This window comes from Xenopus tropicalis, chromosome 1 (assembly GCF_000004195.4).
Source record: "Xenopus tropicalis strain Nigerian chromosome 1, UCB_Xtro_10.0, whole genome shotgun sequence".
Classification (NCBI taxonomy): Eukaryota; Metazoa; Chordata; class Amphibia; order Anura; family Pipidae; genus Xenopus; species Xenopus tropicalis.
Window position 1 is genome coordinate 206,805,374 of NC_030677.2, and position 27,281 is coordinate 206,832,654.

The 27,281-nt window shown below is 44.2% G+C and overlaps 1 protein-coding gene across 2 annotated transcripts in view; it reads left to right on the forward strand.

Moving 5' to 3' along the window:
• The first annotated feature begins 19,259 nt into the window (after nt 1-19,259).
• The window catches only part of rnf165 (ring finger protein 165), a 42,295-nt gene continuing 34,273 nt past the window's right edge, over nt 19,260-27,281 (forward strand). Inside the window, exon 1 of one of the 2 annotated variants that reach the window (XM_031894934.1) lies at nt 19,260-19,574. In XM_031894934.1, the coding sequence (XP_031750794.1) occupies nt 19,514-19,574 (61 nt within the window). In that variant the 5' untranslated portion in view covers nt 19,260-19,513. The remainder of the gene's footprint in view (nt 19,575-27,281) is intronic. The other variant, XM_031894935.1, reaches the window with a different exon arrangement.

The window sequence follows — 27,281 nt, forward strand, 5'->3', positions numbered from 1 at the left end:
CATGGTGGAGACAGAAGGGCTAGATGGACACAGTAGGACATGGTGGAGACAGAAGGGCTAGATGGGCACAGTAGGACATGGTGGAGACAGAAGGGCTAGATGGACACAGTAGGACATGGTGGAGACAGAAGGGCTAGATGGACACAGCAGAAACACAAAACAGTAGGACGAGAAGGAGACAATAAGGAATCATGTCAACAGTAAATAAAGAAGGTCAGAGGGGACAGAAAGACAAAATGGCAAGAGTAGTGCAAGGTGGAAACAGTAACATAGTAGCATAGTAATGGAGTTAAAAAAATACACGTACATCAAGTTTTGCCTTATTGTCCAAATGGTACTAATAGTACAAATTGGTAATAGCAGGGCAAAAAGATGATGAAAAGTAAAATGGTGAGAACATTGCAAGAGTAGGGCAAGATGGAGACTTTGAAGTAAGTTGGAAACAGCATGACAAGATGGAGACAGCAAAGGAAATGAAGACAGTATGGAAAGAAGCTGACAGTAGGACAAGATGAAGACAGAAGAACAAGGTAGAGACAGTAGGACAAGATGGAGACAGTAGGACAAGATGAAGACAGTAGGACAAGATGGAGACAGTAGGACAAGATGAAGACAGTAGGACAAGATGAAGACAGTAGGACAAGATGGAGACAGTAGGACAAGATGGAGACAGTAGGACAAGATGGAGACAGAAGAACAAGGTAGAGACAGTAGGACAAGATGGAGACAGTAGGACAAGATGGAGACAGTAGGACAAGATGGAGACAGTAGGACAAGATGAAGACAGTAGGGCAAGATGGAGACAGTAGGACAAGATGGAGACAGTAGGACAAGATGGAGACAGTAGGACAAGATGGAGACAGTAGGACAAGATGGAGACAGTAGGACAAGATGAAGACAGAAGAACAAGGTAGAGACAGTAGGACAAGATGAAGACAGTAGGACAAGATGAAGACAGTAGGACAAGATGAAGACAGTAGGACAAGATGAAGACAGAAGAACAAGATGGAGACAGTAGGACAAGATGGAGACAGTAGGACAAGATGGAGACAGTAGGACAAGATGAAGACAGTAGGACAAGATGAAGACAATAGGACAAGATGGAGACAGTAGGACAAGATGGAGACAGTAGGACAAGATAGAGACAGTAGGACAAGATGAAGACAGTAGGACAAGATGGAGACAGTAGGACAAGATGGAGACAGTAGGACAAGATGGAGACAGTAGGACAAGATAGAGACAGTAGGACAAGATGAAGACAGTAGGACAAGATGAAGACAGTAGGACAAGATAGAGACAGTAGGACAAGATGAAGACAGTAGGACAAGATGAAGACAGTAGGACAAGATGGAGACAGTAGGACAAGATAGAGACAGTAGGACAAGATAGAGACAGTAGGACAAGATGAAGACAGTAGGACAAGATGAAGACAGTAGGACAAGATGAAGACAGTAGGACAAGATAGAGACAGTAGGACAAGATGAAGACAGTAGGACAAGATGAAGACAGTAGGACAAGATGGAGACAGTAGGACAAGATAGAGACAGTAGGACAAGATAGAGACAGTAGGACAAGATGAAGACAGTAGGACAAGATGAAGACAGTAGGACAAGGTAGAGACAGTAGGACAAGATGAAGACAGTAGGACAAGATGAAGACAGTAGGACAAGATGAAGACAGTAGGACAAGATAGAGACAGTAGGACAAGATGAAGACAGTAGGACAAGATGAAGACAGTAGGACAAGATGGAGACAGTAGGACAAGATAGAGACAGTAGGACAAGATAGAGACAGTAGGACAAGATGAAGACAGTAGGACAAGATGAAGACAGTAGGACAAGGTAGAGACAGTGGGACAAGATGGCAACAGTAAAAATAATAAGTTGGTCAGTCCTATTTTATGGTCCCTGCACTAAAGCGCTGGAGCTGGCAGGGGCGCGGCACACACAGGGTTAGCAATTGTCACTATTGGGCCAGGGTTTTGCCGACATGGATTGGGGCTGATAAGCTGAGTGAGAATAGAAAGTGTCAGCAGCTGCAGTTTGTGTAACATTCCCGTGTATAGTGTCTCCTCTAGCCGGGGGCTATGTGTGTGTATCACATTATATGTAGGTCACTGATCATTGTGTTATTGCCACCCCCTGGGACCCTGTCTTGCACATCCTAGTGCTCTACCACTACTGCCGGGGCCACCCCCGCTCATCTCATTAACTACAATCTGTCACCCCCACAGTAGGCAGTATAAGGCTAGGGCCACCCCCACAGTAGGCAGTATAAGGCTAGGGCCACCCCCACAGTAGGCAGTATAAGGGTAGGGCCACCCCCACAGTAGGCAGTATAAGGGTAGGGCCACCCCCACAGTAGGCAGTATAAGGGTAGGGCCACCCCCACAGTAGGCAGTATAAGGGTAGGGCCACCTCCACAGTAGGCAGTATAAGGGTAGGGCCACCCCCACAGTAGGCAGTATAAGGGTAGGGCCACCCCCACAGTAGGCAGTATAAGGCTAGGGCCACCCCCACAGTAGGCAGTATAAGGCTAGGGCCACCCCACAGTAGGCAGTATAAGGGTAGGGCCACCTCCACAGTAGGCAGTATAAGGGTAGGGCCACCCCCACAGTAGGCAGTATAAGGGTAGGGCCACCCCCACAGTAGGCAGTATAAGGGTAGGGCCACCCCCACAGTAGGCAGTATAAGGGTAGGGCCACCCCCACAGTAGGCAGTATAAGGGTAGGGCCACCCCCACAGTAGGCAGTATAAGGGTAGGGCCACCCCCACAGTAGGCAGTATAAGGCTAGGGCCACCTCCACAGTAGGCAGTATAAGGGTAGGGCCACCCCCACAGTAGGCAGTATAAGGGTAGGGCCACCCCCACAGTAGGCAGTATAAGGCTAGGGCCACCCCCACAGTAGGCAGTATAAGGGTAGGGCCACCTCCACAGTAGGCAGTATAAGGGTAGGGCCACCCCCACAGTAGGCAGTATAAGGCTAGGGCCACCCCCACAGTAGGCAGTATAAGGGTAGGGCCACCCCCACAGTAGGCAGTATAAGGCTAGGGCCACCTCCACAGTAGGCAGTATAAAGGTAGGGCCACCCCCACAGTAGGCAGTATAAGGGTAGGGCCACCTCCACAGTAGGCAGTATAAGGGTAGGGCCCCCTCCACAGTAGGCAGTATAAGGGTAGGGCCACCCCCACAGTAGGCAGTATAAGGGTAGGGCCACCCCCACAGTAGGCAGTATAAGGGTAGGGCCACCCCCACAGTAGGCAGTATAAGGGTAGGGCCACCCCCACAGTAGGCAGTATAAGGGTAGGGCCACCCCCACAGTAGGCAGTATAAGGGTAGGGCCACCCCCACAGTAGGCAGTATAAGGCTAGGGCCACCCCCACAGTAGGCAGTATAAGGGTAGGGCCACCTCCACAGTAGGCAGTATAAGGGTAGGGCCACCCCCACAGTAGGTAGTATAAGGGTAGGGCCACCTCCACAGTACAGTTAGCAATGGTTTAGTCCAGGTCAGACCTAACATTGGTTTAGTAAATTGTCAGACTTATGGCTAGGTCATTCCACAAGTGGAATTATATGTTCTGTCTATTTTGGTCCAGAGTTGGCTCAGTCTATGGAGAGATCAACTACTAGGAGAACCCAGTAATGTCCTGCATCCCCTTGGCACCTACCCTCCTGTCTGCATCCAGGTCTAAGGGAAAACTTAATGCTAGTTTAGTCTAGTGGCAAAGCTACTGTTGGGTTAGTCAACAAGCCACCACGAGGTTTGTCCAGCAGCAAAGTGCTTCAGCCTTGCCCGGCAATTAATCATTATTGAAGTAGGACACTAAGGTTGACACTGTCAGGGTGCTACTGCTTCCTGAGGACACCTGTGTAACTATAACTATAGCTGCCAGTGGTTCAGTCCAGTAGCAGAGCTACCATGGCTTTAGCCCAAGGAGAGTGTAACTACAAGTTCAGACCAAGGACAGAATTACTGGCCCAGCCTAGAGATCTAGTTACTGCTAAAAAAGTTTAATTCAGAATCAGAGCGGCCAGTAGTATAGACCAGGGATAGCTCAGAGCAACCCTCAATAAAAGAGTCAAATTGGTTGAGTCCAACGGCAAGGCTATCATTGGTCCATTTCAGTGGCAGAGCTACCATTGGTTCAGTCCAGAGAGGGAGTCACCTCTAGTTAAATCAAGGTTCAGAGTTGCCATTATATCCAGGGTCCTTAGCGATTAAATGGGCCAGTAATGTCTGGTTGCTATGGTAGCTGACCCTGGCCACCAGAACATGAACTCATTCTAAGATTACACTATTTATGATGATGATGATCATGATGATGTCCAACTCTCTATCCTTCACTTGAGCATTCAAACAACTGCCTGGCCCCTAGAACTTTATTTCAATGCTCCAGACGATGGGAGACTAGAGCAGACGAACGCGGAGTTGGATCAGGGAATCGTGCCCCCTGGGGGTTTATATTTAAGGATATATATATTTTTTGGAACCCCACCCTCTGTGCGGCTATTAGGTGGGTGTTTATGGGCTATACATTGCTCAGAGCCTTCGTACGCTGCAGCTGCCCCTGTTCGTCTGTAGAAGCCATTAAAGCGGCGGCTGAATTTGGAATCCTTCCCCACAGGGGCCTGACTCTGCTCATTCACCTGATGAGGCAGGAACGTGCCAATGCCCAGTAACCAAATATCAGTAGGCCGAGCTCACTGTAGGGGGTGTACATGCAGAGGGAAAATAAATCTAGAGTTACCAGTTCATCCATGGAAAGCTGCACATACACAAAATCCCCATGCTAAATGGCAGTATCTGAGTTTAGTTCCATTCTGCATGGCCACTTGAGAGTCAATGCAGCCTGCAGCATGTTCTTGCAATCACTTGGAAGCAATGGTGCAAGTACAGGTATGGGATCCCTTATCCGGAAACCCGTTATCCAGAAAGCTCCGAATTATGGAAAGCCCGTCTCCCATAGACTCCATTTTAATCAAATAATTCAGAATTTAAAAACTGATTTCCTTTTTCTCTGTAGTAATAAACCAGTACCTGTACTTGATCCCAACTAAGATATAATTACCCCTTATTGGGGGCAGAACAGCCCTATTGGGTTTATTTAATGGTTAAATGATTCCCTTTTCTCTGTAATAATAAAACAGTACCTGTACTTGATCCCAACTAAGATATAATTACCCCTTATTGGGGGCAGAACAGCCCTATTGGGTTTATTTAATGGTTAAATGATTCCCTTTTCTCTGTAATAATAAAACAATACCTGTACTTGATCCCAACTAAGATATAATTACCCCTTATTGGGGCAGAACAGCCCTATTGGGTTTATTTCATGGTTAAATGATTCCATTTTCTCTGTAATAATAAAACAATACCTGTACTTGATCCCAACTAAGATATAATTACCCCTTATTGGGGCAGAACAGCCCTATTGGGTTTATTTCATGGTTAAATGATTCCCTTTTCTCTGTAATAATAAAACAGTACCTGTACTTGATCCCAACTAAGATATAATTACCCCTTATTGGGGGCAGAACAGCCCTATTGGGTTTATTTAATGGTTAAATGATTCCCTTTTCTCTGTAATAATAAAACAGTACCTGTACTTGATCCCAACTAAGATATAATTACCCCTTATTGGGGCAGAACAGCCCTATTGGGTTTATTTCATGGTTAAATGATTCCCTTTTCTCTGTAATAATAAAACAGTACCTGTACTTGATCCCAACTAAGATATAATTACCCCTTATTGGGGGCAGAACAGCCCTATTGGGTTTATTTAATGGTTAAATGATTCCCTTTTCTCTGTAATAATAAAACAGTACCTGTACTTGATCCCAACTAAGATATAATTACCCCTTATTGGGGCAGAACAGCCCTATTGGGTTTATTTAATGGTTAAATGATTCCCTTTTCTCTGTAATAATAAAACAGTACCTGTACTTGATCCCAACTAAGATATAATTACCTCTTATTGGGGCAGAACAATCCTATTGGGTTTAATTAATGTTTTATTGATTTTTTAGTAGACTTAAGGAGATCCAAATTACGGAAAGACCCCTTGTCCGGAATACCCTTGGTCCTGAGCATTCTGGATAACGGGTCCTATACCTGTACTTGGCACAGCTTGAAGCAACTCATGGGGGTACATGTAAAAGTCCCATAGAGCTGAGGTTATGATCTTGTCCCTTTCAAATCAAACACTAATTAAATTAGCTAACAATCAAATCAGAGGGATTCACACTGCATTTTTATTTCATGTATATCCCAGTTCCAGTGCCTGGTTATAAAGACATCATTATTAATGTTTCCTTTTCAGCCTGGGGAGAGAAGAAAATATCCAAGGACAATTTAATCATAAGCCTTTGTTTATTCTCTTATCAACCCCACACGGGGCAGATTTTTCCCCAGCATGGAGAATACCCCCTATCAGTATGATAGATGTGCCACGCTCCAGGATTCAGGGGCTCATTTCCATCTTACACGCGGTTATTGTAGCGCAGTCATTATGTATGGGCAGCACGGACTTCTCTTTCATATTAATTCACGTATTTATCTTGAACCTTCAGGCCCCGGGGAGGGGAAGGTGAAGAGAACTTTAATTTAAACACAGGGAAACTGCCTTCTTATCGCTGGCTAGATGGCATAATGCAATTCAACCGTCTCGCTGTAAGTCTGGAAGCCGGGAAACGCGGCGCCTATTCATGCCAAAGAGCAGCCAAAAGCATCATTAAAAAGTCATTTTAGGGGTAAATTTACAAAAACAAGAAAAACTGGGAAAAAATTGATGTTTCCCGGTCAGAACTGGAAATAAAAACTGTGTTTGTGTAGTGGGGGGGGGGTTGGTGGCATTGCTCTTCTCTCCCCGCTGGTTCTGATACCTATGGGACTGCATGATTATAAGATCTCAATAATTTTAAAACAGAAATGATAGTTGTTTGAATGTGCGTAAGTGACTAGAATAGTCAGTAAGATACTCATTTATTTAACAATAGGGGGCACTCTTACTTACCAGTCGCTGAGAAAGTGTCAGTAAAGCCTGGAATGCAATGAACAAGAACTACGAGCTAGCCACTTGTGATATGTAAGTGGTCTCTGTAAAAGAGAGTTTATGTGCTGGTCTCAATAGTGCCTTCATAGTAGCAGAGGGTGCAAGGACCATGCAGACACAGGCCAGCATCAGAAAGGTGAGCCCAGAGCATTATTTTCTGTTGTTCATGATATTACTATGAGTACATACTGGAACTGAGTATCATGTGCTATATTCTTCTTGAGGAACCTGACGAGGAGCTTAAAAAGGAGCTTGAAGACTACTTTGAGAAGGAACTTGCACAGCACCTTGAGCAGGAGCTTGAGGAGTGCATTGAGAAACAGCTTGAGGAGTAGCTTGAGAAGAAACTTTCGGGGAACCTTGAGCAGGAGTTTGGGGAGTACCTTGAGAAGGAGCTTGGGGAGTACCTTGAGGAAAAGCTTGAGGAGTACCTTGAGCAATACTTTGAGAGGGAGCTTGAGAAGTACCTTGAGAAGGAACTTGCAGGGAACCTTGAGCAGGAGCTTGGGAACTACCTTGAGGAGAAGCGTGGTGAGTACCTTGAAGAGGAGCTTGAGGAGTACCTTGAGGAGGTGCTTGGGGAGTACCTTCAGAAAGAGCTTGAGGACTACCTTGAGCAATACTTTGAGAGTGAGCTTGAGAAGTACCTTGAGAAGGAACGTGCAGGGAACCTTGAGCAGAAGCTTAGGAAGTACCTTGAGGAGGAGCTTAGGCAGTACCTTGAGGGGGAGCTTGTGGAGTACCTTGAGGAGGTGCTTGGGGAGTACCATGAGGAGGCGCTTGGGGAGTACCTAGAGCAATACTTTGAGAGGGAGTTGAGGAGTACCTTCAGAAAGGGCTTAAGGAGCACCTTGAGAAGGAGCTTAAGGAGTAGCTATAGGATGGCCTTAAGGAGTACCTTGAGAAGGAGCTTAAGGAGTAACTTTAGGATGGGCTTAGAAAGCACCTTGAGAAGGAGCTTAAGGAGTAACTTTAGGATGGGCTTAAGAAGCACCTTGAGAAGGAGCTTAAGGAGTAACTTTAGGATGGGCTTAAGGAGTACCTTGAGAAGAAGCTTAAGGAGTAACTTTAGGATGGGCTTAAGAAGCACCTTGAGAAGGAGCTTAAGGAGTAACTTTAGGATGGGCTTAAGGAGTACCTTGAGAAGGAGCTTAAGGAGTAACTTTAGGATGGGCTTAAGAAGCACCTTGAGAGGGAGCTTAAGGAGTAACTATAGGATGTCCTTAAGGAGTACCTTGAGAAGGAGCTTAAGGAGTAACTTTAGGATGGGCTTAAGAAGCACCTTGAGAAGGAGCTTAAGGAGTAACTTTAGGATGGGCTTAAGAAGCACCTTGAGAAGGAGCTTAAGGAGTAACTTTAGGATGGGCTTAAGGAGTACCTTGAGAAAGCTCAATCACAAAGAGGACATTTGGTGCATATTATCAGAAGCCAACTGCAGTTATACTAAGTTGTACCTAGACATGCCATCAACCTTTTACCCATCTCTATATTGCCTTCTACCATCATCCTTCTGGTTTCAACTTCATCTTTCCTTGGGCCTCCATGTATAAGTGAAGACTTTTTTCTCTCTGAGAATCTGGACAATCCATCCATCTTTATTCTGCTTGGATGATTGATTGGTTCATGTATGCTAGGAAGCACCATTAGAGGCTATCATCACTTGACATGGACATAATACGCAACAAGAATCCCCTTTTCCAAGTACAATTCCATTGAGAATTTCATGTCTCCTTCCGTGATGGACTCAATGGGTCAGAATATTGGAAGAATGATAAAGTGCTACATTTCTATGATTCCTGTGCAGCAAAGGTCACAGTGTTTAGCATCAGAGGCTCCCGAGTGGTTTTTACAGACCCCCCTGCAGCGCCACCGACCTCTTTTCTCTTGTCACGTTCTGATTAAACAGCAGTCGAGTGTGAAATTGCTGCAAGATCACTGGAGTGGAGGGGAGCGTCTTGTAAATATTACAATCTCCTGCTAATATCGTGGGGGGGTTTAGCCGGGCGTCTGACCCTTATTAGGCCAGACGAGGGATTAATTAGGGGTGGTATTATCGGCACGTTAGACTATGGCTGCAATAGGAGAATAACTAAATAGGAGCAGAATGAAGACTCTATAACGGCATCTCGTTAAGATTAAAGTATAATGCACACACGAATAGACATTTGCTCAGGCGTGCTGATTTGCCCTTTAAATACAATGTACAAAAATAAACATAATTTCTATAAGCATGGCTGGATCTCGCACCGTAGTAGGCCCTCTACAATCTACATGCTCCACATTTCTGCTATTTGTTGATCATTCCCTCATTGCAGACTGGATGACCATAGGGTGCCGGCCAGCTTGGGACCTCTTCGAGATATTCCCATTGCATTACCCAATTAGTCACCACCCACTCAAGATTCTTCTCCAATTCCACTGTCAGCCAACTGGGACCTTGTTGGACATAAGGAGTATTATGAAGAGATGATGAATCCATGGGTGCAGTGCCAATGGGATATCAGAGAAGGGCCATAGTTGCAGCAGTAGACAATTTATAAAAGTTGTATGGCACTGATCTACAATAACCATTCTCTGGAGTTGTATACACTCTCCTAGACTGATGTCTCTGCCGGCCACCCATTGGCAAACTCTTGATCTTGCAATCAAGTCAGTCATGTCTAGATCCATTTCTACTTCCCTGGCTTTTCCTATTTGTGCCAGTGCATGCCACCATGATTCTACCCACCATCTTCTCAACAGCAAAGATTCATCTCATCGTCGTTTGGTCTTCCCACAGAGAGATAGTCATGAGCACCAACTCAAGAGTACTGGATCTTACCTGCTCTTCTGTGCATCTAAAATCACCCAGTCTGGCCAGCTATTATCAGCCAATAACCTAGGTCCCCTAGTGCTGAAGTAAGGAGGGGAACCTCTGGGGCATAGGAAGAAGCCTAACACATTTTTGGCCTGGGAGAACCCTCAGAGCAACATCTTTTTATGCAGAAATATCTGGGTTCCAAAAAAGACAATATCTGACGTACCTTGAAGCTTACAAGACATTTGGTCCTACAGGGGAGCCAGGATATTTGCTCGAAGCCCTGAGCTCACCCAATGAGCATCTTCATGCCTGGGCCTCTATTAGAGATGCCTCCCTAGAGTTTTCCTATTAATAACATTGGCATCAACCATTATTTTTACTGGCCAGGTGGCAACACTAGCCTCTATGTACCCAAACCTTGTGGATCCTTTCCCAGTTTTTAGACATGAGCCAGTCTTGGCCAAAAAAAAAAACAGGGATGTAACAATAGAGACTACAGACCTTGTGATTGGGGTAAAGGGATTCAGTTAGGGCAGTGATCCCCAACCAGTGACTCGGGGGCAACATGTTGCTCCCCAACCCCTTGGATGTTGCTCTCAGTGCCCCCAAACCAGGGAGTTATTTTTGAATTCCTGACTTGGGGGCAAGTTTTGGTTGAATAAAAACAAGATTTACTCCCAAATAAAGCCCCTGTAACCTGATAGGGTGCATAGAGGCCCCTAATAGCCAATCACAGCCCTTATTTGGCTCCTCCATGAACTTTTATGGTGCTTGTGTTGCTTTTTATATTTGACTGTGGCTCATGAGTAAGAAAGGTTGGGGACCCCTGAGTTAGGGTGACCACCCAGTCGGTATTTGACTGGCCCAGTTGGTAAATCAATAACCCTACCCAATCCTTCCCTGACCTCTCCACAGATGGATTACCCCTTATAAGGCCAGACTTGCCTCTACTCTGCCCATTTCACGCCTTTTCCACCCATTTTCTCACCCCATGTGAAGGCCCAGCCTAGTGCCCGACCCAAAGGCCGGTATAATACTGAGCCTAAAGGTCCCCACACATGGGCCGATTGTAGCTGCTGATATTCGGCAGCTTATCGGCCCGTGTAGGGGCAGAAACGAGGGGCCTGCCCGACCGATATCTGGCCTGAAATTGGGCAGATATCGATCGGGCAGGTTAAAAGATTTAGTTGGATCGGGGACCGCATTGGCTCGTTGATGCGGTCCCCGAACTGACTGCGCCCATTGCTCCCGTTATAATTTGATCGTTTTGCCCCAAACGATCAAATTAGCCTACATTTTCCTGATATTGCCCACCCGTAGGTGGGGATATCAGGAGAAGATCCGCTCGCTTGGCGACCTTGCCAAGCGAGCGGATCTTAATGTCTCTGGGCACCTTAAGGCAGCAACCCGAGGCTTCTGTGCTGGAGTAACACAAAGTGTTGCCCCCGGGGCAAAACATAAAAGGAATGTGCCTGTTATTTTCTGCCTTGGGGAAAGCCGGATCTTTTTTCTTAGCTTAGGAAATAACTCCCCGGCCTATTTACTAAGTGACGTGCTGTAAGTGCCTGAGCCTACAGGTTGCAATAACATAATTGCAGTGTGTGTGTCACTCTCGTAGCAAATAAATACACTATTACTGGCAGTACATACATAGCCCCATTCACTGCTGGAACAGGTGAGTGACACGAGTATCTGTATCCCACTTACATTCCCTCCCCGCTAAAAGCGCCAATCTTACTATACATAAACATAATAGTGCATAGGAGGTAAGAGCCTGAAGCGACAATTAGCCTTTATTCATGAAAGCGGCGTGATTAAAGGCCAACTAAATCCATTATTACAGAAATATAAATAGTGCCATATTAAAGGTGGTCCAATAGGCGACCCAGAGAAAGGCAAGGACAATCCCCGGTGGGAAACCTGCCCAATTATTCTCACAATGCGGAAAACTTTAATTAGGCAAAAAACTGTTTTGGGGGGGAGTTGCCCTTTAGGTTTTCAGCATTCAGTAACAGTAACAGAAGGTGGCGCTACAGTTCCCAAGTGTTTATATTTGTAAACCATCAGCCTCTTGCTTAATGAACTAACAATGATTACTTGCACATTGATTGCACCACTAAAGCCCCCCCAAAATCCTTTTAAGACATAATTGCCCAACCAGGTGCATTTGTGCTAATTCTGCACAATCCTCGGTGAGTGACATTAATCTTTCCCCCAATCTCAGGCCCTGAGCGCAATAATACTGCCCCTTAAATCCGCCCAGTAGGACATATGCTCATTATGGGATGACTGAAGGGTGGCCGGGCCCTGGGAACCAGGCAGGATAATCACATTTACACAGAGCTGATTGCAAAAGAGCGATGTTACAATATAAATCTTAAACACAGAAAACCCTTCCTGCTGATTATAATGTGGGCCCTGTCCTGTGTTTATAGTTTAATAGAATAATCACTGCAGTACCGCCTCTTACCAGCGGGGTAAATGGTCAGTTTCCTCCATAGGACTGCAATAGAACAGCGCCAGAATCGTGTGTTAAAGGAAAACTATACCTACTAAATATACTTTTTAGTAGCATGTGCTATTAAGTAATCCTAAATAGAATTAAGGGCCGCCCCCTGGGATCATAGGAGTCACAGTGCACACAAACAAGCTAAGGCACACATACATGCTAGGCCCCATCAGCCAATGAATGGGCAGAGTTCTGCCTTTTGCTCCCACACTACTTCCTGTTACAGTTAGAGCTGCATCACTTCCTGTCAGCTGATCTCTGAGGGAGCACACAGCCCATCACTAAATGGCGGCTCAAGGGAAAGGATGTAAAAGGGCAATATTTACTGATATATATATTCCAGTTTGGGGAGATTCTTTAATAGGTCACTTAATATGATATAAACTGTCTGTTGGTTACGTATTCATCCTGGGGGTTTAGTTTCCCTTTAGAAAGACATTAAAGACTGAAACTTTATTCAACTGGGCCCCTTAAAAAGTACGGTAGCCAGCAAGGCCCAATAAACCAGTCACATAGCCGAAACCCCTCTCTAGTCTCTCCCCCCCTTCCCAACAGTCCCTGATTGATCATTAGCGCTGAGCATCATAAACAAACTGTTTAAGGAATGATTTAATGAGGAAGTGCCATAATGAGGAATATGTCATGTGACATAATAACGGCCGATCAATAGGAGAGTGACAAATGGCACAGGGCTCGGTTACAAGCAATCAACTTTCTAATCACACCGGGGCCTTGATCATGGGCATTGCAGCACCCAGTTCTTTTGGTGCCAGGACATTTGGGTCATATCTATCCCCCCTGACTACTCTGCGTAAGCATTAGGCTGGCCATAGGAAACCTAGTTTGGTGCGATTTTCATGTGTGTGGGCCCATTGCCAACCCAATGGGGGGTTAATATGAAGTTGCCCCTCCCTTTGCTGCTATAACTGCCCCTACTCTGGAAAGGTGCCCTCTAGATATTGGAACCTCGTTGCTGGGAGTTGGTCCCGTTCAGCCACAAGAGCGTTGGTCGGGTTGGGCACTGATGTTGGGGATCAGTCGGGGTTCCAATTCATCCCATTGGGATTCAGATGGACTGAGGTTCTTCCTCTGTAGCTAAAGTCCAGATACTGTTAGCAAACATATCTGTATAATTTGGACATATAGTATATACAGTATATACATGGTCCATTGGCCAAATAAGAGTGGCCCTGTTTATGGCTATAAGAACTAAATGGGTCTGTCTGCATCATAGATAGAGATCTTATACAGGTCAGAGTTATGTTAGCCATACAGAATACATAACTTTGTTCCAACCCAATCAGCCAATCAGAACTTAGGGTACTTAGGGCGGTTCTGTACTGTATTTGTCGTGGGGTGGGGGGGGGCTGGAGTGGCATTAGAGAAGGTTTAGTTTGGAAAGCATCCCATAGACCAGTGCATTTGGCATGGGGTGGATTAGTTACAGCTTTATTATTATTATTATTATTATTATTATTAACATTTATTTATAAAGCGCCAACATACCCCGCAGCGCTGTACAATAAGTGGGTTTCATGCATTGGGCATACAGAGTAACATATAAAGCAGTCCATGGATTTCCATCTCTTTGAGTCTGTATCCATGGGAATAGCCATAAATGCTAAATGCTGATGTTATATACCATACCTGAAGCGGGAACCTAAGTAGACCCAATTTTTCATCTACTTATTTTTTGGTTTTGTCCTTTGGCTAACAGTCTGCTATTATAGCATGGCTAGCAGCGTGTCTGATAGGCTTCCAACACCGCTCACCCTCCCCCAGACTGGACACTGAGCCAAGGCCACAGGGAGTAGGCTGGGGTCAGGGGGGGGCAAGTCAGATTAAGATACAGCAGACTGGTCCAGAGGTCAAGGCAGGGAGCAGAGAAGCAAAGGTTTAAAGCTCTAGGGGTGTGTAAAGCGTTATTTGGAATTTAACACAAAGATCTGTGCCACTGTGACAGAATGCTTTGTTATACAGATAGCTAGAATCTCAGCCATAAAGCAGGGCAGGACTGCTGCTTACAATGGGGGGATCAGATAGGATCTGTGCCACTGTGACAGAATGCTCTGTTATACAGATAGCTAGAATCTCAGCCATAAAGCAGGGCAGGACTGCTGCTTACAATGGGGGGATCAGATAGGATCTGTGCCACTGTGACAGAATGCTTTGTTATACAGATAGCTAGAATCTCAGCCATAAAGCAGGGCAGGACTGCTGCTTACAATGGGGGGGATCAGATAGGATCTGTGCCACTGTGACAGAATGCTTTGTTATACAGATAGCTAGAATCTCAGCCATAAAGCAGGGCAGGACTGCTGCTTACAATGGGGGGATCAGATAGGGTCTGTGCCACTGTGACAGAATGCTCTGTTATACAGATAGCTAGAATCTCAGCCATAAAGCAGGGCAGGACTGCTGCTTACAATGGGGGGATCAGATAGGATCTGTGCCACTGTGACAGAATGCTCTGTTATACAGATAGCTAGAATCTCAGCCATAAAGCAGGGCAGGACTGCTGCTTACAATGGGGATCAGATAGAATCTGTGCCACTGTGACAGAATGCTCTGTTATACAGATAGCTAGAATCTCAGCCATAAAGCAGGGCAGGACTGCTGCTTACAATGGGGGGATCAGATAGGATCTGTGCCACTGTGACAGAATGCTCTGTTATACAGATAGCTAGAATCTCAGCCATAAAGCAGGGCAGGACTGCTGCTTACAATGGGGGGATCAGATAGGATCTGTGCCACTGTGACAGAATGCTCTGTTATACAGATAGCTAGAATCTCAGCCATAAAGCAGGGCAGGACTGCTGCTTACAATGGGGGGGGGGGGGGGGGAGGGGGATCAGATAGGATCTGTGCCACTGTAGGTAAGTACAAGTGCTGATCCTCTATGATGTGTATTTCGCTCCCGGCAGTGCCGATCGGCAGACTCTGTGGGAGAAAACCTTTTGCTCCTCTTCCCACTGGGAGGCTGTTGTGTCTGAGCTGAGCGCTGCCTCCCACACTTACTATGAGTAACCAGAAGAGAAGCCATTGCTGTAGCTACAGCTGTCTGTCTGGCTCCCCTTAGTAAATCCCAGCCGCTCCCCCTAGAGGCGCTGGGTTGCAAGGACAACTTAGGGTTCATTAACAAAATATGGGGCAAAGGCAGGGTCTGGATTGGGCAGTGCTGCCCACAGGCGGGGACATTACGTGTCAATCAAAACAAGCAGCCTGGGGAGAGCTGGGAGATTCCACTGTTACTGAACCACAACTCCCAGAAGCCTTTGGTTGCTGGGAGTTGCAGGGAATTGTAGTTCCACTGTGAGGGAATGGGAACCATTGGCGTCGGACTAGGCCTTCCAGAGCCCCCAACAGTACCTGGTATCCTGGGCCACTCTAGGAACCAATAGATTTAGCACAAGCTAAATGGTATCTGTGCTACGCGGCTCTGTGGTGGTTGATGGGAAATGTTTAACAGCGGGGCCCTAGGAGACCCCCGGCTGCTCACTTTGCTGTACTCAGTAGGACACTTTGTAGGCTCCATAATGTGTTTGTATGCAGAGCAGGGTCGGGTGAAGGGCCAACCCCTCCTAACCCCCCCCAGGGGCCCCCCATCCAACGTCCTCCCTGAGTGCGTGTAAATTTAACACGTCAGGGGAGGAGCGCCGGCAAGGGTCGGGACTGGGCCACCAGGGCCCACTAGAGCCGGGGCCCACCGGGATTTTTCCCGATGTCCCTGCGGCCCAGTCCGACCCTGATGCAGCGTACCCCCTATTGTAACATATAGGGATATTATAAGTCCCCGAGGAGTTCCTTATAATATATAGTGAATAAAGTACCCCCTATTGTAACATATAGGGATATTATAAGTCCCCGAGGAGTTCCTTATAATATATAGTGAATAAAGTACCCCCTATTGTAACATATAGTGATATTATAAGTCCCCGAGGAGTTCCTTATAATATATAGTGAATAAAGTACCCCCTATTGTAACATATAGGGATATTATAAGTCCCGAGGGGTTCCTTATAATATATAGTGAATAAAGTACCCCCTATTGTAACATATAGGGATATTATAAGCCCCCGAGGGGTTCCTTATAATATATAGTGAATAAAGTACCCCCTATTGTAATATATAGGGATATTATAAGTCCCTGAGGAGTTCCTTATAATATATAGTGAATAAAGTACCCCCTTTTGTAACATATAGGGATATTATAAGTCACAGAGGAGTTCCTTATAATATATAGTGAATAAAGTACCCCCTATTGTAACATATAGGGATATTATAAGTCCCTGAGGAGTTCCTTATAATATATAGTGAATAAAGTACCCCCTATTGTAACATATAGGGATATTATAAGTCACAGAGGAGTTCCTTATAATATATAGTGAATAAAGTGCCCCCTATTGTAACATATAGGGATATTATAACCCCCCGAGGAGTTCCTTATAATATATAATGAATAAAGTGCCCCCTATTGTAACATATAGGGATATTATAATCCCCCGAGGAGTTCCTTATAATATATAGTGAATAAAGTGCCCCCTATTGTAACATATAGGGATATTATAAGTCACAGAGGAGTTCCTTATAATATATAGTGAATAAAGTACCCCCTATTGTAACATATAGGGATATTAAAAGCCCCCGAGGAGTTCCTTATAATATATAGTGAGTAAAGTGCCCCCTATTGTAAAATATAGGGATATTATAAGTCACAGAGGAGTTCCTTATAATATATAGTGAATAAAGTGCCCCCTATTGTAACATATAGGGATATTATAATCCCCCGAGGAGTTCCTTATAATATATAGTGAATAAAGTGCCCCCTATTGTAAAATATAGGGATATTATAAGTCACAGAGGAGTTCCTTATAATATATAGTGAATAAAGTGCCCCCTATTGTAACATATAGGGATATTAAAAGCCCCCGAGGAGTTCCTTATAATATATAGTGAATAAAGTACCCCCTATTGTAACGTATAGGGATATTATAAGCCCCCAAGGAGTTCCTTATAATATATAGTGAATAAAGTACCCCCTATTGTAACATATAGGGATATTATAAGCCCCCGAGGAGTTCCTTATAATATATAGTGAATAAAGTACCCCCTATTGTAACATATAGGGATATTATAAGTCACAGAGGAGTTCCATGACCATATAAAAGCACGAGGAACTCCCAGGTGACTTCTAATATCCTCATATTTTACAACAGGGGGAACTTTATTTATTATAATATACAAGTTTCAGCGAGTCATGTATGTATGTATATCTTTATTTATAAAGTGCTACTTATGTACGCAGCGCTGTACAGTAGAATACATTAATACAAACAGGGTGACACAAATGACATCACTAAGCTCTGATGATAACTGATGACATCACTAAGCACCGTTTATAAGGAAATCATTTACAGTTTGGTCCCATAGCGAAATCACCAAACTGTATATTATATCCCTAAATTTTACAATAGTGGGTACTTCATTTATTATAATATACACAAATTACATCACTACATCACTAAGCTCTGATTATATCTGATGACATCACTAAGCACCGTTTATAAGGATATCATTTACAGTTTGGTCCCAAAGGGAAATGACCCAACTGTATATTATACCCCTATATTTTACAATAGTGGGTATTTCATTTATTATAAAATAGTTTTAGTGAGTCGTGTGACACGAATTACATCACTAAGCTCTGATTATAACTGATGACATCACTAAGCACAGTTTATAAGGATATTATTTACATTTGGTCCCATAGGGAAATGACCCAACTGTATATTATACCCCTATATTTTACAATGGTGGGTACTTCATTTATTATAATATACAAGTTTTAGTGAGTCATGTGACATGAATTACATCACTAAGCTCTGATTATAACTGATGACATCACTAAGCACAGTTTATAAGGATATTATTTACATTTGGTCCCATAGGGAAATGACCAAACTGTATATTATATCCTTATATTTTACAATAGTGGGTACTTCATTTATTATAATATACACGTTTCAGTGAGTCATGTGACACAAATGACATCACTATGCTCTGATTAGAACTGATGACATCACTAAGCACAGTTTATAAGGATATTATTTACATTTGGTCCCATAGGGAAATGACCAAACTGTATATTATATCCTTATATTTTACAATAGTGGGTACTTCATTTATTATAATATACAAGTTTCAGTGAGTCATGTGACACAAATGACATCACTATGCTCTGATTAGAACTGATGACATCACTAAGCACAGTTTATAAGGATATTATTTACATTTGGTCCCATAGGGAAATGACCAAACTGTATATTATATCCTTATATTTTACAATAGTGGGTACTTCATTTATTATAATATACACGTTTCAGTGAGTCATGTGACACAAATGACATCACTATGTTCTGATTAGAACTGATGACATCACTAAGCACCGTTTATAAGGTTTTATAATTTACAGTTTGGTCCCACAGGGAAATCACCCAACCGTATATCTAGTATAAATAAATCTAAAGCAACTGGACTAAGTCCAGTTGCTTTAGATTTATTTATACTAGATATACCATGATCTGAATAAATGAAAATCTTCATAGTCCTATGGCCAAGCTGTATATTATATCCCTATATTTTACAATAGTTACTCACTATATAATAAACGTATATCTGTTAAGGGGGACCCCCCTGTGCCACTCTATGCCCCTATATCCCAGCACTGGCAGCCAATCCCTCTCCCTGGTGGCTGTGCCCATCAGAACCCAGTGGGCCAGCCTGAGCAGAGAGACAACAGGCAGACAGCAGTCTCCTCTCATTCATCCCCCCCCCCCCCCCCCCCATGCAGAGCAGTGGAAGCGGCCGCCTTGCCCTTAGAAGCAGAGGGAAGAGCGTTTGGCGGCCGTAGCCGAGCTGCAGGGAGCTGCCTGCCCTCCCCCCCTGCTCCCCTCTCATTGGCTGCGCTCGCTGGGCTTAGGGGAGAGGGAGCTGTATAAGAGAGCCCCCTCCCTTTGTGGCAGGGCAGCTGGAACGCATTTGAATGTATAGTGGGGGGATCTGAAGGGACCATTTCCATGGAGCATCTGTCTGGCAGGGAGCAGCAGTAGGATCCAGCCCGGCTCTGAGGAATCCTCCCCACATCGGACCCAGGATGGTTCTGGTGCACGTCGGATATTTAGTGCTTCCAGTCTTTGGCTCTGTGCGCAACCGAGGTATTCTATTCTTATCTATTATGGGTTAGCGGGCAGCAGGGTGGGGGTGGGTGCCACTGGGTGCCAGGCTTTGGGGGGACAGGGTGGGCTGCGGTGCTGCTCTTTATACTGGGGGGTAAGACCCTTGTAGGCTCTGGGGTCGGAGGGGGGTCGGAGGGAGAGGTGCGCAAAGCTTTGCCTGCAGCGCTCAAAGGGTTAAAGGGATCCTTTGTTTTGACTGTGCTGGTGAGATTCCTAATTCTGCATTTCTGCCTTTCCCAACGGATTCCCATTTCTATTCAGCCCTGTTATGGTCTTTAATGCATTTCTTTTTCCAATTGCCTGCAAGGGAGGGGGGTATATATATATATATATATATATATATATATATATATATACTCTCTGTTATTATGCCCCCCCAAAAACAAATGATTATTTGCCTTCACAGTAGCGACACTATTATTATTTGGTTTGATTTGGGGCTATTTGGTCCATTCATAGGGTTCAGCTATTCACAGAAGAGTCAGCAGATGGTATTTACCTTCCCTTTTTCCAATTGCCTGCAAGGGAGGGGGGTATATATATATATATTTACTCTCTGTTATAATGCCCCCCCAAAAACAAATGATTATTTGCCTTCAAAGTAGCGACAATATTATTATTTGGTTTGATTTGGGGGCTATTTGGTCCATTCACCTATTCACAGAAGAGTCAGCAGATGGTATTTATCTTCCCCTCTCCAGGATAATAAGAGCTTTAGTACAATCAGGATGAGCCAACCCCCCCCCAAGAGCTGTCTATGGTCTGACCCACTGCACAATATTCTATGCCTATTTATATATATTAGCCATCATATATTCATTGTGGGTAACAATCCAGCAAGCAAGGAATCACAAGCCTCAGGGATAATTCTGTGTTCTGGCCCAATAAACACAGGTTTTGGGAGAGGTGAGGGGCTATTAATATGGGAGCTATGTATGTAGCAGGATCTGCTGAGACAAGCTCTTTTATTGCATTACATTACATGCTAATAGCTAGTGAGGTCAGTAGATTGATTAATTGATTGATCTGAATCATCTTCGGCTACGTAAGGTAGAGATAATCAGCCGACGGGCAGAACTGGCAGCCCTACCAGGCCACGGTGTGTGAATCCCCCCCTGACATAAGAATATAATACTGTAGACATTTAAAAACCATTAAAAAAAAAAAAGGTATTTGTATGTTTACTTTAACCTGCCACTAGGAGGCGCCCCCCTTATTTATACTGGTAGCGGTGTATAAGCGCTCCCCCTAGTGGCAGGTCATGGCAAGCATACCGGTACCAAGCTTATTCTGTGTCTATCTCTATTTTGACTATGAGAAGATGACATTACATTTATCAACTCTTTTTTTTTGTTTCTCTTCATTGTGTAGCTCAACATGCTGCTGTGTGATGTGGTACCTCTGCCTCTGCATTTAGCTGTTTTGTGATCCCCTTCTTAACCATTTCCTGTTTCCCATCTGGAGAAGGCATTGTTATTTATTTAAGCAACAGTATCCCCCTTATCTCATGGCTGCTTTGTCGTTCTCTTTTCTTTTATTATTATGATTTTGGTCGATGGGGGGGGGGGGGGTGAGCCTTAAGTTTGCATGCAAATGCAATGAAACCCTTTTATTTTCCTTATATCACTTCTATTATACCATCCGGTTCATGATTCCATAATTACACGTGATGACGATGGGATGTGTGATGATAAGTAACGCTCTCTTCCCTCTCCCGTGATGTCATTAAAATTAAAAAAAAAAATCCAAAATATAAATTTCCTCCCTATTTTAGAGAATATTGCGGGGTCCTATTGATCCCCATAGCCTTAAATGAAATGGCTTTGATGAAATTGCCTTGTGACGGGGGATACAAATGCTTAAAAATACAACAAACAATCACAATTTTCTTGTTAAAAAAAAAAAATACTGTAGCGACTGTAACCCTTTATTCTCATTGTAGTAACACAGAATGTAGCTCCTCTCTGTAGAGCCGTAGCGAGTAACAGCCATTTATTTTCTTCATCTTGTTCAGCTAAATACATTGCACACTGTAAATTCCTGTTTAGTGGATTCATTTTGCTGGCCGGGGGATCGGCATTTTCTTTTCATGCTTCAAATTGTTCTTAATTTAGAAATTAAAAAAAAAAAAATGACACGTGGGCGCCCAGGCTGGGCAGTTGCCTCATTTACAAAGGCAATTCAATTACGGGGAATATTGGGTGCCCTGGCTTCTGGGATGATTTGTTCCTGGGGGATGACATAATCATCCGAAAATTCCCAAAAATTGATTTGTAGATTTGATTCAATTTCTAATAAATTGGTGTCGGCTTTTATTTTTTAAATTTTTACAAATATGGCAGCAAAATGCGTTTCCGTTAAACAGGGATCCAACACTTATTCTGCTGTGCTAAAACGACCTTCCTGTTCTTCTTTTTTTTGTGTTTTTGGGTAAATTTTCTGTATCTTCTTTATTTTTTTCCGTGGATTTTCCACCATTTTCCTGTAATGAGATGATAGCATGTTGTGTATTTTTTTCGACATTACCTAGTTTTCTGATGTAAATCTCTCGTAGAGACTACTACCCTGCTGGAATATATATATATATAGCTATATATTGTGCTCTAGCCTTTACATCTTCTCATTGTATGCTGCTTTCTGTAACGTTTCTCCCTCTCCAGCATGGTGGCTCTTGGCCTATGTATCGTGTGCATGACATTGTTACACTCGATTCCGCTAATACTAATTCAACGATCTTTCAATAAAGAAACTAGTTTTCCTATATTAACCTAGTGTGCCTTTTCTATTGCTGTCTCCCCCATTATCTTGTCGTATTCCTGCTCTTATTTTAGATCTTTCTCCTCCTCCCCGTCCTCCACTTTTTTTTCTCCTCTTTATTTTGTGGGTTCAGAGTGAATGATTTTCATGGCAACCGTAGATGTGGCGGCTTTACGCTGTCAGTCCATTTCCGATCAGCTCATAAACAACAAGGCGCCCATCTTCCTGTCTGTTCATATTTCTCTTTTGTATGGATTGCTTTAAAACAAATAGTTCCCCATAGAGGTGCTAAATTACACCCAGAAACCACTTCACCCCTCACAGCTGCCTGTATGCAATGCCAATACTATGGATATATGGAGTCAGGGGGAAGCCATTACTTCCTGGTTGCTTACTTCCTGGTTTGGAAACTGTCCAGCAGGAACCTATAGTGACCATGTAGAAGTGAATGTTGTGACACCGTCATCCTCTTTAAGAAATGCTAAACTGTGGTTGTAATGTTATAAACTACTATAATACAGTCAAATTCCATATACAGATGTTTTACACCTGCCCACAGAGTGGGGAGACATTGTCTTTGCACCTCATTTCCTGCTCATTCCTACCACTGACAGGACAGTTCTCTAACCAGGAAGTAGGTGATGCCGGGATTTTATTTGAAGTGGTACTGTCCAACCTGGAAATTGGACCTCATCTAAGGGATTACTTAGCATTAATAGGAAACAGTAGCCATGCCACCTTGTCCCCCCAGCTCCCTCGGGGGCATCACTGTGTGCCAATTCCAGTCCCCCACAGAAACACATCACATTCTGCCTTCACAGATCAGCCCATGGACATCCATATTGAATCCACATCCTGCATGGTTAATTAGCAATTAATTTAGAGTCATGGCTGCACATAAATCCCTTCAGTCTGCAGCATGCATCTCAATTAAGTTCTAATTAGCCATGCTGGATGTGGACTCAATATGTAGCTGGTATTAAAGGGGCAACTGTAGTCTCTGTAGGGATTTCTTTGGGACCTCAGGTGCATAAAGCAGAATATGCACCTTCTGCATGCCAGTGTAGGGGCTTTAGGATGCCAATTCCTATATAGCCGAGCCAATGTTGTGCCCATTAATGCTCCAATGTCCAGGAGAATAAGGGGATACCTGGGTAATCCTGTGAGGAGCCATTTGTGCCCAGGGGCTATATACAATTTTCATTCTGTATAGGGGGGTTTTACTATTCACCCTAAGGGGAACAGGTGCTAAAATAGAATATAATGTCACTATCTCATATGCCTACTGCTTTATACCCTGGCCTTCATTGCCTGCAATCAATATTCATTGGTTTTTGCTGCCTCCTTTAGGCCAATGCCCCACGGAGAGATTAGTCGCCCCGTGATAAATCTCTGCTACTGCGGGCAACTACTGATGCCTTTCCACTGGCGATTCACATTGTTGCCGGTGGAAAGGCATTTCAGAGAGATTAGTCACCAGCGGTATCGTGGGCAACTAATCTCTCCGTGGGGCATTAGCCTTAATAAGAATGGAGTGCAAGGGTAAAGCAGCCCCCACCCAGGAGCTGCTTTATAAGCAAATATTGTGTTTAATTCTATCAGGCACCCTCCCCCCCCCACATTTGATTTAATTGCACGGCATGCTGGGTTATATGTTCAACGGGTATTTTAGCACCTGCTTTCCTGTAAATGACCACCAGTCCCGGGAGAGCGCAGTAAGGATAACGCTTGGCTCACCAATTAGAGCGGACGTGGAATATTTAGAACACAGAAGTCGGCCTTGCGTTAATGTTCTCTGTGTGTCGCATTGTAAATCATGGGGAGAGGTGAGCTAAGCAAGGAAAACAGGGCAGATCCGGCTGGGGTCACAATGTAGGGTGACAGGGGCAAAGGATACATTGCATTACTCTTCTTAAAATAGTCCCATGCCTCCCCTTATAGGGCAAGACACACCCAAAGGTGGCAAGGGCTCTGTTTAAATGTTAGTGAGGTTTTAAAGGGAAAATAGCCCCACTTTTTAACATGAACTTATTCAGTTCAGTAATGTAGGAAAGGTACATGAACACCATATAAATGATTCTCTTTTCACACAGACATAGAGGGATCCATGATACTTGTAGGAACCATTTCCCAGCCTCCCTTAGGCTCACAGTTCAATGCTTTCCTTTTCCTTGTTGAAGTGATGGATTCTGGGATTGGAAGCCCCTGTGCTTCCCATAGTGGCAGAGATTTTTTTGGAGACATCAGGTCCCAGAATCTATCACTTCACTGGGAGCCTATCAGGAGAAATAGTCTGTATTTGCTCAAAGGGACCATTATGGACCCCAAACAGAAATGCAAGAACACGAAAGAGTCTCAAAAGTGGAAAGAGACCCCTGAATGTTTTGAGTTCAGAGACCTCTGCAAAAACATGGCAGCTTGCACCTAGTTTTTGCACCTTACACTTAGTAAATGACCCCTTATAACCTTTAAAAAACCCTATAGGAAAAAGCCAGTGAGCTGTATCCTGGCACTGTAGCGTCTAAGGGAAGCACTATGGCAGCTCCAGAAATGAATAATACCCAATGAATGACTGCACAGGGGGGAATACAGTAAATATTCCTACTTGTTGGCATTTGAACATTCCGCTTTAGAACTGTGACTGATACAGCAGGAACACAAACCAATCAGGCACATAGGCCATTGTACACTTATACATTTCCCTTGTGGTTCTAGATGCCACCCCACCCGCCATGCAACCTCTTGTACCAGCGACACCCTATTTTTATTTAATTTTTTTTTCTCCCCTTGTTGGTGTAAACCATCAGCTTGGCCCCCTCCACTCACCCCCTGGTGCTCCTTCTGGTCTAATCTGGATTGGGAAGCTAAGCCGTTTGCTGTGAGGGTGGCAGTCGGAGGGCCAGCAGGCAGCAGGCAGGCAGGAGGGATGCGCTTCCGCTTGCATGAGATGCCACATGCATGCACGCCGGGGCTGCTCATTTCAGAATGTGGTTTTATTTGTCACAGTATTCTTTCCATCGCACCCACAACATGTTCAAAATGGAGAGACCCCCTGATTGGGGGTTGAAAGGCAGTAGGGTAGGGTTAGGTTTCCCTTGCACTTTCCCATTCTGACTATCTATTAACCCTCAAGGACGAGTGAAGGTCACGCCGGATATGGTAGGGGCCCTGCCAGGTTGCACGTAGCTCTAATCAGCGTCTCCTCCTTCCTCAATGTGGTTCCTGCACTCTTGGGTCCAGGTGCCAAGGGTGGGCATTTTTATAAGGGGCAAAACAAACATAAAAATACATTAATATTGGGCAAAATATTTTAGGCAATCTATAAATTGCACCCTGCAAGGGGTTTCATTATTTCTCTGCTCCAGAATGGGGGGGTCCGGCCTTTCTTCAATGCCAGGGGGCACAAAGAGTGACGTAACGCTCTAATAGGCTGGCAGTGAGTCAGATTAGGTCTGCAAAAAGAAAATTAACCCAATCAAACATTGCGTAAATGAGGAACTTCTGGACCAATCCGAGAGCATTTCTTCAGTACAGTGACTGCAAAGCTTTGTCCCGGCCAAGTGTGCCCGAAGGACGACCATGTGATTTATCAGTATGGCAGCTCTGTCATTAATCAGGACTGTAGAGAAGGTAAATCCGTTCCTAATTAGCCACCATGTTTGCTGGGGGGGTGGGTGTCAGTGGCTAAAAATACAGCAGTCGGTGGCTAAAGCAACGTTTCCAGGAGATGAATGGCCACCTTAGTGTTGTTAGAATTAGCCCAAATCTTTGTTGTAATGGGGGCAGGGATTCTCCTTTTATTTCCGTAACAAAGAAATGGGTGAAGCCTGCAATGCCTGGTGCCTTTGTACAGCTCAGGGGATTCCAAGGTGACTTCTAAATATCCTGATATTATTTCTTATATTGCACCCAGGCCAATAACATCTGTGTGGCACTAATGGCATCAAGTACCAGTTATAACCAATGGCGTCACTATGTACCAGTTATAACCAATGGCGTCACTAAGTACCAGTTATAACCAATGACATCACTAAGTACCAATTATAACCAATGACATCACTAAGTACCAGTTATAACCAATGACGTCTCTAAGTACCAATTATAACCAATGACATCACTAAGTACCAGTTATACCCAGTGACATCACTAAGTACCAGTTATACCCAATGACATCACTAAGTACCAATTATAACCAATGGCGTCACTAAGTACCAGTTATAACCAATGACAACACTAAGTACCAATTATAACCAATGACATCACTAAGTACCAGTTATACCCAATGACATCACTAAGTACCAGTTATAACCAATGGCGTCACTAAGTACCAGTTATACCCAATGACATCACTAAGTACCAGTTATAACCAATGACATCACTAGTACCAGTTATAACCAATGGCATCACTTAGTACCAGTTATAACCAATGACATCACTAAGTACCAGTTACAACACTAAGTAACAGTTATAGCCAATCACTAAGCGCTGTTTATTAGGGTAGATAATACGGATTATGTGGGGACTTACATTATTAAAACAAATGGATACCATATATAATAGTCAGGGATGTTTGATGTATTATACTGCACCTTCCCTGGAACACTGACTGACTGACTAGAAAGTGTTTATGGGTGGAAGGGAAGGGGTTAATCCCTTTAGGACCAGGCGCATAAACAGAACTGCAAGGGTTTGGGGCCTGTGGGGCAACAAATCACTCAGTATCATCCCATGTGACTTTGCCCTTAATGTTCCCTGGTTACTTGGCCCTCTCCTCCAACATTATTGCCTGGGTGCTAGGGTCAGTGTGCCTAGCAACCAGAGGCCAGTTTCTATTATATCAAGCTGGCCATACATGAGAGCTGCTGCCTGAGCAATCTCTGGCACAATATCAGCCACGCTGTCCCTGGATTCTGACATTTCCTGGCATTG